Here is a 15,911-nt window from a genome sequence, read left to right as displayed (position 1 = left end):
TCTGTCACCGACCCCGTCTAGCACTGTTCAGTACCCTCGGGGCAGACTTGTATGCATACAGTACTTTTATTGTGACTACTAAGGGTTCGTTCACACAAGCTGTCTTCGTGCACTAAACAGAAAAGTAAAATGCAGAAAATTACTCCCACCCCCTTCAAGCTCCAAAATGAAAAAGCAGGACTCCGCCTGTCCTGGTAGCTGATACCGACCCATGCTCTCAGGAAGAAGTTATGTAATCACTCGTTGTCAGCCAAAAGAGGACGGGTAGAGCTGTAGTCAAACAGCAGGATCAGCAGAGGACACAGCACACAGGGCCACAGAGAAGATCAAATGGAGGAGTCTACGTTCTACCGATGGCTTCACCTGTTGGGTCTCCTGGCTCTATCATATCTGGTCCTGAAACAGGTGTGGACCCTGCTGATCGGGATCAAAAACCATATACTCTCCCGGTGCTGGAGGACTAACCTCAAGAAGAAGTATGGAGGATGGGCAGGTAAGAGGGGACGGGGTGCACATGAGATTTATATACACACAGCACAGATCTAGTATACAAGGTCTGCAAAGTCATCAGTGCTACCTACCTGATTTTTGGATTTCACTGTGGTTGCCTTCAAAGTAATCTCCTCGGGAGTATATAAACCGATGCCAGCGCCTCGTCCGCGATTCGAAACGCTTCTTTTCAGGGTCTTATTAGTAGACCCATGTTTCATCATCCATCCACTCTCAAAACTTATATCTTGGCAAAATAAACTCCACGATTTCTCTTCCACTTTTACCAATCTTCAGAGGAAACATTATCACTGTTCGTTCCTCTAATTGTAGCTCTGAAATTCTTGCCACAGGGTTCAGAAACTCAAACAGACATTTAATATTTGCAAATCAGAATGAGATTGTTGTGGGTCTACAACAAAAAAACGCCGGAAAAAATTGATAACGCTAAAAAACCAAACTCGAGTTTCTGTCCAGTGCTACCCCGACACTACTATTTATTTTCTGCATACTATATTCCGCAGCACTTTACAGACATTATCATCCAACTGTCCCCAATGGGGCTCACAATCTAAGGTCCCTATCAGTATGTCTTTGGAGTGTGGGAGGAAACTCTCACAAACACGGGGAGAACATACAAACTTCATGCAGAAGTTGTCCTTGGTCGGATTCGAACCTAGGACCCCAGCGCTGCAAGGCACCAGTACTAACCACTGAGACACCGTGCTGCCCCTAAGACCATGATCTGTATATACACACAGCCCAGATCCAGTATATACACTACTACACCATGACATGTATATACACACAGCCCAGATCCAGTATATACACTACTACACCATGACCTGTATATACACACAGCCCAGATCCGGTATATACACTACTACACCATGACATGTATATACACACAGCCCAGATCCAGTATATACACTACTACACCATGACATGTATATACACACAGCCCAGATCCAGTATATACACTACTACACCATGACTGTATATACACACAGCCCAGATCCAGTATATACACTACTACACCATGACATGTATATACACACAGCCCAGATCCAGTATATACACTACTACACCATGACCTGTATACACCAGCCCAGATCCAGTATATACACTACACACCATGACATGTATATACACACAGCCCAGATCCGTATATACACTACTACACCATGACATGTATATACACACAGCCCAGATCCGTATATACACTACTACACCATGACATGTAATACACACAGCTACACAGCCCAGATCCGGTATATACACTACTACACCATGACATGTATATACACACAGCCCAGATCCAGTATATACACTACTACACCATGACATGTATATACACACAGCCCAGATCCAGTATATACACTACTACACCATGACATGTATATACACACAGCCCAGATCCAGTATATACACTACTACACCATGACCTGTATATACACACAGCCCAGATCCAGAGTATACACTACTACACCATGACCTGTATATACACACAGCCCAGATCCAGTATATACACTACTACACCATGACATGTATATACACACAGCCCAGATCCAGTATATACACTACTACACCATGACCTGTATATACACACAGCCCAGATCCAGGTATATACACTACTACACCATGACCTGTATATACACACAGCCCAGATACCTCAGATCCAGTATATACACCTACTAACACCATTACCTGTATATACACACAGCCCAGATCCAGTATATACACGTACTACACCATGACCTGTATATACACACAGCCCAGATCCCGTATACTACACTACTACCCCATGACATGTATATACACACAGCCCAGATCAGTATATACACTACTACACCATGACCTGTATATACACACAGCCCAGATCCAGTATATACACGTACTACACCATGGACCTGTATATACACACAGCCAAGATCCGGTATATACACTACTACACCATGACCTGTATATACACACAGCCCAGATCCAGTATATACACTACTACACCATGACATGTATATACACACAGCCCAGATCCAGTATATACACTACTACACCATGACATGTATATACACACAGCCCAGATCCAGTATATACACTACTACCACCATGACCTGTATATACACACAGCCCAGATCCGTATATACACTACGACACCATGACCATGTATATACACACAGCCCAGATCCAGTATATACATACTACACCATGACATGTATATACACACAGCCCAGATCCAGTATATACACTACTACACCATGACATGTATATACACACAGCCCAGATCCAGTATATACACTACTACACCATGACCTGTATATACACACAGCCCAGATCCAGTATATACACTACTACACCATGACCTGTATATACACACAGCCAGATCCAGTATATACACTACTACACCATGACCTGTATATACACACAGCCCAGATCCAGTATATACACTACTACACCATGACCTGTATATACACACAGCCCAGATCCAGTATATACACTACTACACCATGACCTGTATATACACACAGCCCAGATCCAGTATATACACTACTACACCATGACCTGTATATACACACAGCCCAGATCCAGTATATACACTACTACACCATGACCTGTATATACACACAGCCCAGATCCAGGTATATACACTACTACACCATGACATGTATATACACACAGCCCAGATCCAGTATATACACTACTACACCATGACCTGTATACACAGCCCAGATCCAGTATATACACTACTACACCATGACCTGTATATACACACAGCCCAGATCCAGTATATACACTACTACACCATGACCTGTATATACACACAGCCCAGATCCAGTATATACACTACTACACCATGACCTGTATATACACACAGCCCAGATCCAGTATATACACTACTACACCATGACATGTATATACACACAGCCCAGATCCAGTATATACACTACTACACCATGACTGTATATACACACAGCCCAGATCCAGTATATACACTACTACACCATGACCTGTATATACACACAGCCCAGATCCAGGTATATACACTACTACACCATGACCTGTATATACACACAGCCCAGAATCCGGTATATACACTACTACACCATGACATGTATATACACACAGCCCAGATCCAGTATATACACTACTACACCAGACATGTATATACACACAGCCCAGATCCGGTATATACACTACTACACCATGACCTGTATATACACACAGCCCAGATCCGGTATATACACTACTACACCATGACCTGTATATACACACAGCCCAGATCCAGTATATACACTACTACACCATGACATGTATATACACACAGCCCAGATCCAGTATATACACTACTACACCATGACATGTATATACACACAGCCCAGATCCAGTATATACACTACTACACCATGACCTGTATATACACACAGCCCAGATCCAGTATATACACTACTACACCATGACCTGTATATACACACAGCCCAGATCCAGTATATACACTACTACACCATGACCTGTATATACACACAGCCCAGATCCAGTATATACACTACTACACCATGACCTGTATATACACACAGCCCAGATCCAGTATATACACTACTACACCATGACCTGTATATACACACAGCCCAGATCCAGTATATACACTACTACACCATGACCTGTATATACACACAGCCCAGATCCAGTATATACACTACTACACCATGACCTGTATATACACACAGCCCAGATCCAGTATAACCTATAAGCACTACTACCCATGACACTATATACACACAGCCCAGATCCAGTTAGTACACTACTACACCATGACATGTATATACACACAGCCCAGATCCAGTATATACACTACTACAACCATGACCTGTATATACACACAGCCCAGATCCGGTATATACAACTACTACACCAGACATGTATATACACACAGGCCCAGATCCAGTATATACACTACTACACCATGACCTGTATATACACACAGCCCAGATCCAGTATATTACACTACTTACACCATGACATGTATATACACACAGCCCAGATCCGTATATACACTACTACACCATGACAGTATATACACACAGCCCGATCCAGTATATACACTCCTACACACCATGACATGTATATACACACAGCCCAGATCCAGTATATACACTACTACACCATGACATGTATATACACACAGCCCCAGATCCAGTATATACCCTACTACACCATGACATGTATATACACACAGCCCAGATCCAGTATAGTACACTACTACACCATGACCTGTATATACACACAGCCCAGATCCAGTATATACACTACTACACCTCCACCATGACCTGTATATAACACACAGCCCAGATCCAGGTATATACAGTACACACATGACCTGTATATACACACAGCCCAGATCCAGTATATACACTAACTACACCATGCCTGTATATAACACAGCCAGATCCAGGTATATATACAACTACTACACATGACATGTATATACACACAGTCCCAGATCCAGTATATACATACTACACCATGACCTTGTATATACACACAGGCCCAGATCCATGTATATACATACTACACCATGACATGTATCTACACACAGCCCAGATCCAGTATATACACTATACACCATGACCTGTATATACACACAGCCCAGATCCCGTATATACAACTACTACCCCATGACCTGTTATACACACAGCCAGATCCGTATATACATACTACACCATGACCTGTATATACACACAGCCACAGATCCAGTATATACACTACTACACCATGCCTGTATATACACCACAGCCCAGATCCAGTATATACACTACTACACCATGACATGTATATCACACAGCCCAGATATCCAGTATATACACTACTCACCATGACATGTATATACACACAGCCCAGATCCAGTATATACACTACTACACCATGACTGTATATACACACAGCCCAGATCCAGTATATACACTACTACACCATGACATGTATATACACACAGCCCAGATCCAGTATATACACTACTACACCATGACATGTATATACACACAGCCCAGATCCAGTATATACACTACTACCCATGACATGTATATACACACAGCCCAGATCCTATATACACTACTACACCATGACATGTATATACACACAGCCCAGATCCAGTATATACACTACTACACCATGACATGTATATACACACAGCCCAGATCCAGTATATCACTACTACACCATGACATGTATATACACACAGCCCAGATCCGTATATACACTACTACACACCATGACATGTATATACACACAGCCCAGATCCAGTATATACACTACTACACCATGACATGTATATACACACAGCCCAGATCCAGTATATACACTACTACACCATGACATGTATATACACACAGCCCAGATCCAGTATATACACTACTACACCATGACATGATATACACACAGCCCAGATCCGTATATACACTACTACACCATGACATGTATACACACAGCCCAGATCCGGTATAACACTACTACACCATGACCTTATTATACACACAGCCCAGATCAGTATATACACTACTACACCATGACATGTAATATACCACACAGCCCCGATCCAGTATATACACTACTACACCATGACACTGTATATACACACAGCCCAGATCAGTATATACACTACTTACACCATGACATGTATATACACACAGCCAGATCAGTATTACACTACTACACCATGACCTGTATATACACACAGCCCAGATCCAGTATATACACTACTACACCATGATATGTATATACACACAGCCCAGATCCAGTATATACACTACTACACCATGACATGTATATACACACAGCCCAGATCCAGTATATACACTACTACACCATGACATGTATATACACACAGCCCGATCCAGTATATACACTACTACACCATGCACATGTATATACACACAGCCCAGATCCAGTATATACACTACTACACCATGACATGTATATACACACAGCCCAGATCCAGTATATACACTACTACACCATGACATGTATATACACACAGCCCAGATCCAGTATATACACTACTACACCATGACATGTATATACACACAGCCCAGATCCAGTATATACACTACTACACCATGACATGTATATACACACAGCCCAGATCCAGTATATACACTACTACACCATGACATGTATATACACACAGCCCAGATCCAGTATATACACTACTACACCATGACATGTATATACACACAGCCCAGATCCAGTATATACACTACTACACCATGACATGTATATACACACAGCCCAGATCCAAGTATATACACTACTACACCATGACATGTATATACACACAGCCCAGACCAGTATATACACTACTACACCATGACATGTATATACACACAGCCCAGATCCCGTATATACACTACTACACCATGACATGTATATACACACAGCCCAGATCCAGGTATATACACTACTACACCATGACCTGTATATACACACAGCCCAGATCCAGTATATACACTACTACACCATGACATGTATATACCAGATCCAGTATATACACTACTACACCATGACATGTATATACACACCCAGATCCAGTATATACACTACTACACCATGACATGTATATACACACAGCCCAGATCCAGTATATACACTACTACACCATGACATGTATATACACACAGCCCAGATCCAGTATATACACTACTACACCATGACATGTATATACACACAGCCCAGATCCAGTATATACTACTACACCATGACATGTATATACACACAGCCCAGATCCAGTATATACACTACTACACCATGACATATATACACACAGCCCAGATCCAGTATATACACTACTACACCATGACATGTATATACACACAGCCCAGATCCGTATATACACTACTACACCATGACCTGTATATACACACAGCCCAGATCCAGTATATACACTACACCATGACCTGTATATACACACAGCCAGATCCTATATACACTACTACACCATGACATGTATATACACACAGCCCAGATCCGGTATATACACTACTACACCATGACATGTATATACACACAGCCTAGACCCAGTATATACACTACTACACCATGACATGTATATACACACAGCCCAGATCCGGTATATACACTACTACACCATGACATGTATATACACACAGCCCAGATCCAGTATATACACTACTACACCATGACCTGTATATACACACAGCCCAGATCCAGTATATACACTACTACACCATGACATCTATATACACACAGCCCAGATCCGGTATATACACTACTACACCATGACATGTATATACACACAGCCCAGATACAGTATATACACTACTACACCATGACCTGTATATACACACAGCCCAGATCCAGTATATACACTACTACACCATGACATGTATATACACACAGCCCAGATACAGTATAACCATCTGCACTCCGTTTGTGACTAAAGTAGTACACAAGGGTGAGGAGCCCAGTAGTTCTCATTGTAGAATACAAGCAAAAATGGTTTATTGCACACAAAATGGTTAAAATTTTTGTAATTAACATAAATTACAATAAAAAGTGAAAACAGATGTCAGCACAGTTGGCAGGTAACAGGCACACAGCGAGCCCTGACTTGAACCCAACCCGCTTTCCCAGCCTTCTTGCAGTCAAAGTCCTATGCGGCAAGTCCGCAACTGGTCCACGTTCCCTGTTCTGCAAAGTGCAAGGCAGACAGACACGGAGATGCAACCACACAGACAAGGGTCGGACAGAAATAGGTCAAAACTGGGAGAACGGTACAGCACAAAATCAGAGGACGGAGAGTAGTCAAAACAGTCAGTCAGAACCAGGCGGCTATCACGGTACAAAATGACAGGACAGAGGAAGGTCAGAGACAAGTCGAGGTCAATATACTAAACAATCCAAAACACTCAGCACCAGGAGCACAGCAAGGGAGTAAACCGGTAACGGGCAAGGGGGAATTTCAATAAATAGTTTGAGATGAGGAAATCACCATTGCTGCTTCTACTTTCATGATATAATATCACTGTAGCGTCAACTTTTTATGTTTTCCAAGAATTTCACCCGAAAGACAAATATCCCTATCTTTTTGTGAGTAGTGTATATACAGAACTGGAACCAAGCATGGTATACTATGTATATCATATATATATATAATGGCACCGAAACCCAGCACAGTACATATATACAGCACCAGATGAATAGAAATACCATTTCCATAGTCAGGTTAGTCCTTGTTAGTGTTGGGCGCGATTATTCGAATCGCAAATTTTCATCGCAAATATCGCCACTTCGAGATTTCACGAAGATGTAGACTATAGTGCTATATATTCATATTCGTCAATATTCTAGATTTTTTTTTCATCTGAACCCATGATCCCTCCCTGCTTCTTGCTTGTGGGCCAATGAGAAGGCTGCAATGTCTTTGTCTGAGCTTAGCAACAGCCCTAGCAACCAATAGGAAAGATGCCTGCCCCTTACTATATAAGAACCTCCCCAGCAGCCCTTGTATGCAGTATTTTGGAGATCTGAGAGAGAGCAGTGTTATTGCTGTGCTCTCTGCTTTCCTGTGTCATTACATTAGATAGTTAGCTTATATATATAATACAGACAGTGGGAGATAGTCAGTGTAGTTCAGATAGTGATATAGTGGAGCTGTCCATGCATACATACATGCTACATACATAGTGCTGTGATGTCACAAGTTCACAACAATACTTGCACCAATCACTAATAAGTAGTCAGACCTGCTAAAATGTGAATTTGCACGTAAAAACATGCGCATCATTAATTGGCAATTTGCGCAATCGCGAATATATTGGAGCACTCTATCTGCATATAAAGCTTGTAATGTTCTGCCGAGCCGACCGTTTTCTCCAGTCTCAGAAAACTTCTAGCAGCTTGAAAAATGTAGCTATAGTGACCCACGGCTGTATTTCGCACGCATTGCGCGAATATTACATTGCTGATTTTCACAATCAAGAAAATAGTCACGAATTCTTGAATTCACTAATTTATTACGAATATTTGCCCAGATATTCGCAAAATATTGCAAATTCGAATATTGCCCCTGCCGCTCATCACTAGTCCCTGCCAAGTGCCGTGTGAAACTACAGTTCCCAGCATGACCTGCACAGGTATAAGGTGTTCTGGAAGTAGTCACCCATGATGGTTCCGTAGGCCATACGGGTGACTACAGCGCTGATCACACAGAGTCAGTTCAAGAGTAAACGTTTACACTTCGTGACTTACGGGTATCATCTCCTCCAGAGTTAGGCTGCATGCAATTTGCGGAACGGCGCGGACAGACGTTGATATAACTGCCTATTCTTGTCCGCAAAACGGACAAGAATAGGACAGGTTATATTTTTTTTCGGACCACGGAACGGAGCAACGGATGCGTAGAGCACACGGAGTGCTGTCCGCATCTTTTGTGGCCCCATTGAAGTGAATGGGTCCGCACCCGAGCCACAAAAACTGAGGCTCGGATGCGGACGAAAACAATGGTCGTGTGAATGAGGCCTTATTCGCCTTTCTTTTCTTTCCTTCCACGTGACATCTCCCAGCTATCACTCATCTCTGCAGAGTTTGCCGCACTTCAGCTTCTCCCTTTACCAACTCATGGGCACCCTATTAACATAAACCCCTCTCAGTGCCACATGCTGTGCCATGAATATATAGCAGCATACACTGCGCCCCTGCGTACAGTCATGTCACATACTATGACCCCTGAAAATAAAGCACCACGCACACAGTGCCCTTAAAGGGGTCGTGTCACTTCAGCATTTATCGTGTAGAGAAAGTTAATACAAGGCACTTACTAATGTATTGTGATTGTCCATATTGCCTGCTTTGCTGACTGGATTCATTTTTCCATCACATTATACACTGCTCGTTTCCATGGTTATGACCCCTCTGCAATCCATCAGTGGGGGCCGTGCATGCAGACTATAGGAAAAAGCGCTGGCCTCTCTAGTGGCCAGGACTGTGGGAGAGCACATAGGCTGGTGATCAGCCATATTATTTCCTGTTTCAGCTGCATAGCTAGATGCATCTCACTCAGAGGCAGGGGAAGTCTCCCTTCTGTCAGCTCTGTTCTGCTGTGACATCCTTTTCCTCACTTCCCACTGTTTGTTTTCAGCTCTGGAGCTCACAGAGCCGATAAGGCTACTTCCACACTCGCGTTAAGCTTATCCGGCCGCCTCTCTGCATGTTAGCCGTGCTGCAGCCGGATCGCCGTCCGATCCCCATTATAGTGAATGGGGCCGGGGCTGACTTCCAGCAGCACACGTGTGTAAACGTTAGCACGGATCCGGCAGGCTGTTCCCCTGCTGGACCAGCCTGCCGGTGTTCTGTGAAATTTCCCTACCCTCGTTACTTCCTGTTGCGATGCGGACATGACATTCCAAGCTTTAGACGGAGGTGTGACGCGCCGCGCAGGCACACAACAACGGGGTAGGGAAATTTCACACCAGAGTTGGGGAGAAGGGGCCACCTAATGCGCTTGCACCTTACCTCTCAGCTGGCTCCAGATGATCAGACACCGCGCATGCGCAGTGAGTGGTCGGGAGATTTAACAAAACAAATGGCCATCAGATCTCCCTACCCCCACACTGCGCAGGTGCGGTGATTGGATGGATGTTCAGTATAAGAGCTCTCCCTGCCGCTGGTGCGCACGCTTGGTGTATCCCGACGGGAGTAGTTAGCCGCGCTTGCGCACTGGCCCTATTATTTTTCCCTACCCTCTAACCGCTGCGCCTGCACAATGTCGGCCGGTGTCCAGCTGAGAGGTAAGGCGCAAGGTGGCCCCACCCGACTATGGTGTAAAATTTCCCTAGCCCGTCGTTGTGCGCCTGCGCGGCACGGCACATCTCCTTCCAAAGCTGGGAACGTCATGTCCGGTGTGGCCGCGTCACAACAGGAAGTGACGAGGGTAGGGAAATTTCACGGAACACCGGACAAGCTTAACACGAGTGTGAAAGTAGCCTAAAAAGGGATCACACTCACAGAAAGGCTGTGTGGAAGCAGTTGTTTTATCCCAATCTCAGCTAGCTGTGACACGCCCCCGCTGTCTTCTGTCATCAGGGACAGGCAGTGGACTGCGACTTAGGCGGAAGTGAGACCCCTAGTGGCCATGACTTTACAGACTTTTTTTCAGGTTGATGCAGGCATCTTTTTTTCAAATTTAGAAATTTGCTAGTTACACCATTCTCTATGAAACTGTGTGGAAGCAGAGTCACTCTTTAAACAAAGCGGTGTTTACGTGAATCACGTTTGGTAAAGAGCTGACAGCTACAACACAGGCTTTGATAGGCAACAGTCTTAGGCTCCATTCAAACGTCCGCAAATGGGTCCGCATCCGTTCCACAATGTCGCCAAAATAAAGCCTATTTAGGCTAATAACCTCACTTGTCCCAGATATTAAAACTTAACTTTTACTAACATTAGTGATTGTAAGTGGATGTGAGCCAAAAGATTAGGTTACAAATATCTCATGCCCTGTCAGATCTGAAGCATACTTGCTGCATCTACAATGTCAGTCGGGGGTGCACTGCCCATGCCTTCACATGGCCATGCCTTCACATGCCCATGCCTTCACATGCCCATGCCTTCACATGCCCATGCCTTCACATGCTTGGACTTTGCTTTAGCAAACTAGTGCAGCACCGTCCTATATATAGTTAAAAGGATAATGCTGTATGGCAAACAATGTTTGCTCTAGGATAGCCTCACTGGTAATTTGCTTGGGGCTTGCTATCATGTATACATAGAATGTGGGGAAACATGCCCTATAGTACCCTTATCTTCAGGGAATGGACATTGTCTCTATATAATCAAAGGTTCAAAGGCTGGTATATAACACCTGGCAGAATCATAGACAGACATTTTTCCTGTACCTAAAGTACCATAAACAGTCAGGTCAATTCTGGCCGTTACCCCTGATGAAGCCAGGCTAGCTGGCGAAACATGTTGGGGGACAGTAATCAGTGTTTTTAGAATCCTATGTCCGAGTAAGTTCTGGCAACTAGTGCAGCAAATTACCAGTGAGGCTATCCTAGAGCAAACATTGTTTGCCATACAGCATTATCCTTTTAAATATCTATAGGACGGTGCTGCACTAGTTTGCTAAAGCGAAGTCCAAGCATGTGAAGGCATGGGCATGTGAAGGCATGGGCATGTGAAGGCATGGGCATGGGCACGTGAAGGCATGGGCATGTGAAGGCATGGGCATGTGAAGGCATGGGCATGTGAAGGCATGGGCATGTGAAGGCATGGGCAGTGCACCCCCGACTGACATTGTAGATGCAGCAAGTATGCTTCAGAACTGACAGGGCATGAGATATTTGTAACCTAGTCTTTTGGCTCACATCCACTTACAATTAGAAAAGTTTTAAACTAATGTTAGTAAAAGTTAAGTTTTAATATCTGGGACAAGTGAGGTTATTAGCCTAAATAAGCTTTATTTTGGTGATTTATAGAAACCCTTCCCAGATAGGGTCGCGTTTGTTTATTGTGAGTTCCACAATATCGGAAACAGGTGTGGACCCATTCATTCTCAATGGGGCAGAATGGGATGCGGAGAGCACACTATGTGCTCTCCGCATCCACATTTCCGGAACGCGGCCTCGAACTTCCGGGCCGCGGCTCTGCAAAATAATTGAACATATCCTATTCTTGTCCGCAATTGAGGACAAGAATAGGCAGTTCTATGGATGGGGGGGGGGGGGGGCAGCCGGATCCGCAATACACCACGGACGTGTGAATGGACCCTTAGGCTAGTTTCACACTAGCGTTTGTACAGGAAACCGCCTGCCAGATCTCTCTGTATTCCGGTATTGCTGGAAGCTACAGCGTTGCCGTCCAGCCCTATTAAGTATAATAGGGCCCAGCGGAGATCCGGCCGCAACCTGGCAAATATGCCAAGAATCGGACAGATGAAAACCGATAAGTGCAGTGGTTTTCGTCCGGCCAACTCTCACCATATTTGGCAGGTCGCGGATGGATCTCCGCTAGTCCCGGACGGCAACGCTGTAGCTTCCATCCATGCTGGAATACAGATAAACCCAGCTGTACAAGCGCTAGTGTGCCTAAAGGTGGATTTCCACGGAACAATCATTGGGCAGATTATCAGTAGGGTTGGGCGAATCGAAGTATCCGAATCGCAGGGAAAATTCTAATCACTTCAAAGCCGGATTTCCTCGTGCTTCGTGGTAACAAATTGATTTTCCCTGAAATGGGGGGGGGGGGGGACTCATCTCATCCATTTGAGAGCGAAGAGGCCACCACAGCCATCTTGATTGAACATTCCACAAGAAATCTTGTGATGACGTCATCACGCACCGCGCAAGATTTGACGCAGGATCTTCAATCAAGATTCGCGCTCAAATGGATGAGGCGAGTTTGTATTTTTTTTATTAATGCCTGAAAGCCCTCACTATTATCATCACGGCATCTGAGGCGCAATCACCGCTCCCCGTCATTGCACCCGCTAATTACAAAGAAGTATACTTAGTGACGGAGTAATTCAGCAGAAAGCTAATTTCTTTGTGACATTCAAAGTTTTCATAACGTCGCTCAAAACTAATTATCGGGAACAAACGTTCCCACGAACGCTCAATCCCGACAATCTGTCCGTGTAAAGGTGCAACAGATCGTTCGATAAACTAACGAAACGCTCGTTCATCAGGTGACATTGTTGTTAGTGCAGGCACAATTATCGTTTTTGGGCAGCAGATGGTTGTTTAGACTGCACAATCTTCTGCCCAGAGACAATAAACAATGTAGCTGTAGGAGGATGAGCAATGGTAGTAGCGATCCCTCGTCCTCATACTGTAGAGGAGATCGTTGCATGTAAATACAGTGCTTCACCTCCACTGAGCGAGTAGCCCATTGTCGGGAAGGAGTGGGCATGCCGAGCCAATTAGGCTCCGTGCTGGCATCATATGCTTCCTGTTGGCAGGGTACTTAAACAGGCAACTGCTGGCCACAGTAGCCTGTGATTGGTCTCACTTGCCACACCAACGTGTTTTGTTCTACTGTTTGTACCTCTGGATTTCTGACCACTGATCCACTGCAGATTTGACCCCTGATGTATATTTCTGGTATTGACCCTATCTGGTATTGGATTCTGTTTCTGATTCTGTTTCTAACATTTATTCTCTGGTTTTAACTTGGCCTGTCTGACATCTCTTTCCCCTCTAGTTTAGGTCCCATGCACTTATTTAGGTTAGGAACCATCGACCAGTTGGGTGCCGCCGTTGACACCTCTAGTTTAGGTCCTGTGTAGTTTTCCAGGTTAGGAACCGTCAATCTGGGGCCGCCGTTTACAAGTAGGTAAAGATGGTGGTGCAGGTGGAGTTTAGGGCTGCACTGTTCATTACCTTAGGTGACACCTGTCTTGTAGAGGATTCCTCCTGCCTGGACTGATTTATACCTCCAGATATCTGACCAGGATATCAGACAGGGAAAACCAAGAGAAAACTATTCAGATACAATACTAAGCCATGGTCAAAACCAGGAAGAAACATCAGGGTCAGGGTCCAGATCAGAGGTCGAGAATCCAGTTTGTGGCCAGCGGGTTGCCTGTTCAAATAGGCCGCTCTTCCTGGTCACATGACACGCCCGGCATCACATGACCGGTCACATCAGCGCATCGGGCAAAACATCTAATTGGCTGGTGCTCCTGTACAGGGTGGGCCTGGGCTAGATGCCCTGACAACCAGACATCGGCAGCACTGCTTATAGAGTAGCGTAACCCCTGGCACCAAAGTGGGCATGCCAACTATGTCATCAGAAACTGTTCCAGTCACAGCGAGCCCCTACTACATTCCTCATCTGTCTCATTATCCTTAGTGCCAGACATTCCATATTGTAATAGGAGAAAGTTCACACGGCACAACAAATACACTCGTGTAACACCCATCCTGTCTCGTTTGTCTTGGCTGAACAGGTGCAACTTTTAATAGATTAATTGACCAGTATCACAAACACAGGGTAATCTAATATCTTTTTGGGTCTCTAGAATCTTTATGAACAAGTTTGTGCACTTTTACAATAGTAGAACCAAAGGTGAAATGAGGCGAAATGACACCCTGTACAGCCATAAACCACTAGTAATTTGACACCCATAATCTGGATGGTAAAACCTTCCAACTATAGCAGTAGTTTAGGTTGTCCATATTCAAGTGAGTAAAAGGACTAAGTCAATGTATGTTTCCATTCACTGATATTAAGCAGAGATCCTGAAAATACATATCTGAAACATAAAGTATATTCCATATAACTATAATCTGCTCACTTCTCCAACAGTGGTAACTGGAGCGACAGATGGAATCGGGAAGGCCTACGCGATGGAGGTCAGTAGCCTGTGGTCTATCAGTCTAATTATCTCTCTCTTATATCTGTCTCATGCTTCT

General features: G+C 44.2%; 1 protein-coding gene across 1 annotated transcript in view; it reads left to right on the top strand.

Annotated features, from left to right (window-relative positions):
- The first annotated feature begins 203 nt into the window (after window positions 1-203).
- Window positions 204-15,911, top strand: part of LOC122923913 (very-long-chain 3-oxoacyl-CoA reductase-B-like) — a 53,178-nt gene continuing 37,470 nt past the window's right edge. The window contains exons 1-2 of the mRNA XM_044274776.1: window positions 204-493; window positions 15,805-15,851. Of these exons, the coding sequence (XP_044130711.1) occupies window positions 331-493; window positions 15,805-15,851 (210 nt within the window). The 5' untranslated portion in view covers window positions 204-330. The remainder of the gene's footprint in view (window positions 494-15,804; window positions 15,852-15,911) is intronic.

This window comes from Bufo gargarizans, unplaced genomic scaffold, assembly GCF_014858855.1.
Source record: "Bufo gargarizans isolate SCDJY-AF-19 unplaced genomic scaffold, ASM1485885v1 original_scaffold_2052_pilon, whole genome shotgun sequence".
NCBI lineage: Eukaryota > Metazoa > Chordata > Amphibia > Anura > Bufonidae > Bufo > Bufo gargarizans.
The sequence above is the reverse complement of the archived record's forward strand: the minus strand, read 5'-3'. Positions and strand labels throughout refer to the sequence as shown.